This window comes from Pygoscelis adeliae, unplaced genomic scaffold (assembly GCF_000699105.1).
Source record: "Pygoscelis adeliae isolate BGI_AS28 unplaced genomic scaffold, ASM69910v1 Scaffold359, whole genome shotgun sequence".
Lineage (NCBI taxonomy): Eukaryota > Metazoa > Chordata > Aves > Sphenisciformes > Spheniscidae > Pygoscelis > Pygoscelis adeliae.
Genome location: NW_008825553.1, coordinates 1250143 through 1252723, shown reverse-complemented (window position 1 = coordinate 1252723; position 2581 = coordinate 1250143). Strand labels below are relative to the sequence as shown.

General features: G+C 54.2%; 1 protein-coding gene across 1 annotated transcript in view; it reads right to left on the bottom strand.

Annotated features, from left to right (window-relative positions):
* The window catches only part of RNF19B (ring finger protein 19B), a 9023-nt gene extending 8352 nt beyond the window's left edge, over positions 1-671 (bottom strand). Inside the window, 1 exon segment of the mRNA XM_009332206.1 lies at positions 604-671. Coding sequence (XP_009330481.1) covers positions 604-671 — 68 coding nt within the window.
* Positions 672-2581: the final 1910 nt, after the last annotated feature.

Here is a 2581-nt window from a genome sequence, read left to right as displayed (position 1 = left end):
AATAACACATCTCCGCATTCAAGGTCAACTAGAAAGAGGCTGTTGAAGCGATGTGCCTAGGATTAGCCACGGCAGGATCTGGACGGCCAACACGTGCCCCCTCTTCACCTGACCTCTGAGACATCACTGCATTAAACAGCTGCTTCCAGGCTTAACCCCGGCAGGCGAAAAGGGAAGCTCTGCCTTTTCCCCATGCAGCAACGACAGTGTCTTCCCGAGACCCCAGGAATCGCACGGCATCGTTCCCAGCCCACTCCTTGGATGGCCACGAGTTGCCTCCGTCCCTCCTCCTGCTGCTCCGCAGGAGTCAGAGCCTCACCGGCTGCCTCCAGCCTCATTCACCGAGCTCAGCCTACACAGCTCTGTTTCTTTAGAGGTTCTGTTATTCTCCCAAGCTTCTAGGAGAGATGCAGTGTGACAAACACTAGACAGCGATGCCGCCCGATTGTAGCAAGGGGAAAAAAAAAAAAAGCTGCAAACATAGAAAATTATTTGTATTGCGATTGATGGCGCATCAATTGACCAGTGTTTCCATGGCAACACGCACCAGTATTGTGTTGGTCCTCCTCCTCCCCGGCAGCACAGCCAAGCTCTTTCATTTACGAAAGACTGCGGTACGCGTGGAAAGCACAGGATTCTGCGTGCCACACGCCCAGGGTTTTGTCTGCCATCGCCCAGCAGCCCCTCACCGCTGTCACCTCGGCGGTGGGTGACACCCAATGCTGAGCATCGCCGTGCCCCCAGCCCGACGCTCCCGCTCTGGCTCGGTACACCGGCACTACTACGGTGGGAAAGCCCGCTGTAAATAATTCATACCCTGACTTTACATAAGCACAGCAACACAAGCTCGCTGGGAAGAATGAATAGGGTGATTAATTCCTCTCCCTGCCGGAGGGCTGATTCCAACAGCCTTTGTTCGAGTGCTACAGACACATTAGTAGCACTGGTCCGCAGCGACTCCCGAGAGCTGCCTGGTTTCCAACAGCCAGGTCACTTCTTGCTTCCGCTGGGCAGCTCAGAGGAGGATGCCCGTGCACGTCGTCTGGCTCACCTTGCTGACAGGCTAACCAGGGAGGAGGCTTTTGCTCGCACGAAGAGCTGTGCGTGACACCAGTCTGCCCAAACCTCCCAAAGCAACTGTGGATCCGACTCAGGCTGGGTTACCGTCAAAGAGGCAATGCCCTCCAGGCCCCGCTGGGGCCGGCTCCTTCCCACCGGACAGCCTGGGTGAAGTACGTTGCATTTACACCTTATCCTGAACACAGATAAATACCACAGCAGCCAAAAAGCTGAGATTCAGCGAGCAGGTACTGGATTTTCTCTAGCTTGTTAACAGCAAGGGCTGTTAATTCCCTCTGGTATTGCTCTGTGGGCAGCATAACCTCCTCCATCTCCCTGATCTTATCCCCAGCGCTACTGGAATATCGAGATCTGGCAGTCGATTTTGCTTCAGAAAGGAGCAAAGCTGTTGTTCGCTATTAACGTTGCCCTCCAAACAAACAAGCCCTTATACAGCGATGCTCAGAGGCCGTGAAACGGGTAACCTGAGCCAGGTTAACCGATTTGCATAGGAAGGCTATTACAATGCTCTGATTAAATCTCCACAACCCTCCCACCACACTTTCCATTCTGACTACTAGGTCAGACTTTCCTTTCGCGTTCTTGCTACCCAGAATTGCAATCCAAGCCGAGTTCTAGATAAACTTTGCAGCACTTCTCTTAAGTTTCCCGAACAAAACCCTTTTCCAGGCAGCTTTGGCTTACGCTCAAATAGAAACCTAACAGAGTTCATCTGAAGGAAAAGAGAAAATGAAAGCAACACACAGATAACTATAAAGTCATCAAGCTTGGCTGGACTGACTTCTGGACAGACATTTCCTCACTTAGGCAACGGATAATGAGTCAACATCACTCCTCTGTGCCACGCACTCATGTCCTCACTGGAAAAAAGTGACCGTTTACGGTTCCTTCTTCCCCACCGTGGAAGCTGCAGGGTGTCCCCGTGCACTGTCCCCACAGCTCGCAGCGATACACGCGGCCGGGAAACTCCACGCTTCCCATTTGTGCAGGAAAAAAGCTTTCTTTTAAATTAGGGAAACGATGGCTCAGCTAACCCCCCCCTCAAGTCCTATCACTCATACGCGATTTGTCTGTATTTCCACAACCCCCAAGGTCAAATCCTAGTGCTCTAGCGAGGCAGTAGGGATAGACAGAGTGTTATTTTGGTACCCAAGGCCCCTAAACCGTCCTGAAGAGACTGCTGACAAGTGAGCAAAGAACACCTGCAGTGAGGGCTCTTCATGGGACTCTGCAGGACCAGAAGTGTGTATCAGCAGCAGCACTCCACTGGGGGTGAGCCGCCCCTCCCTGCGCTGTCCTGGGACCCAGCAGCACCCCAGCAGGACAGGGGGTGGGATGCCACCCCCAGGACCTGCTGGGGACAAGCAGCATCCCGCTGGGACAGCGGGTCCGGGACCATCCCAGCTGGGACGCCATCCCCAGCTGTCCCAGGACCTGGTGGGGACGGCCAGCACCCGGCCAGGGCGGGGGTCTCCCTTCCCTGAGCCATCCCAGGACGGAC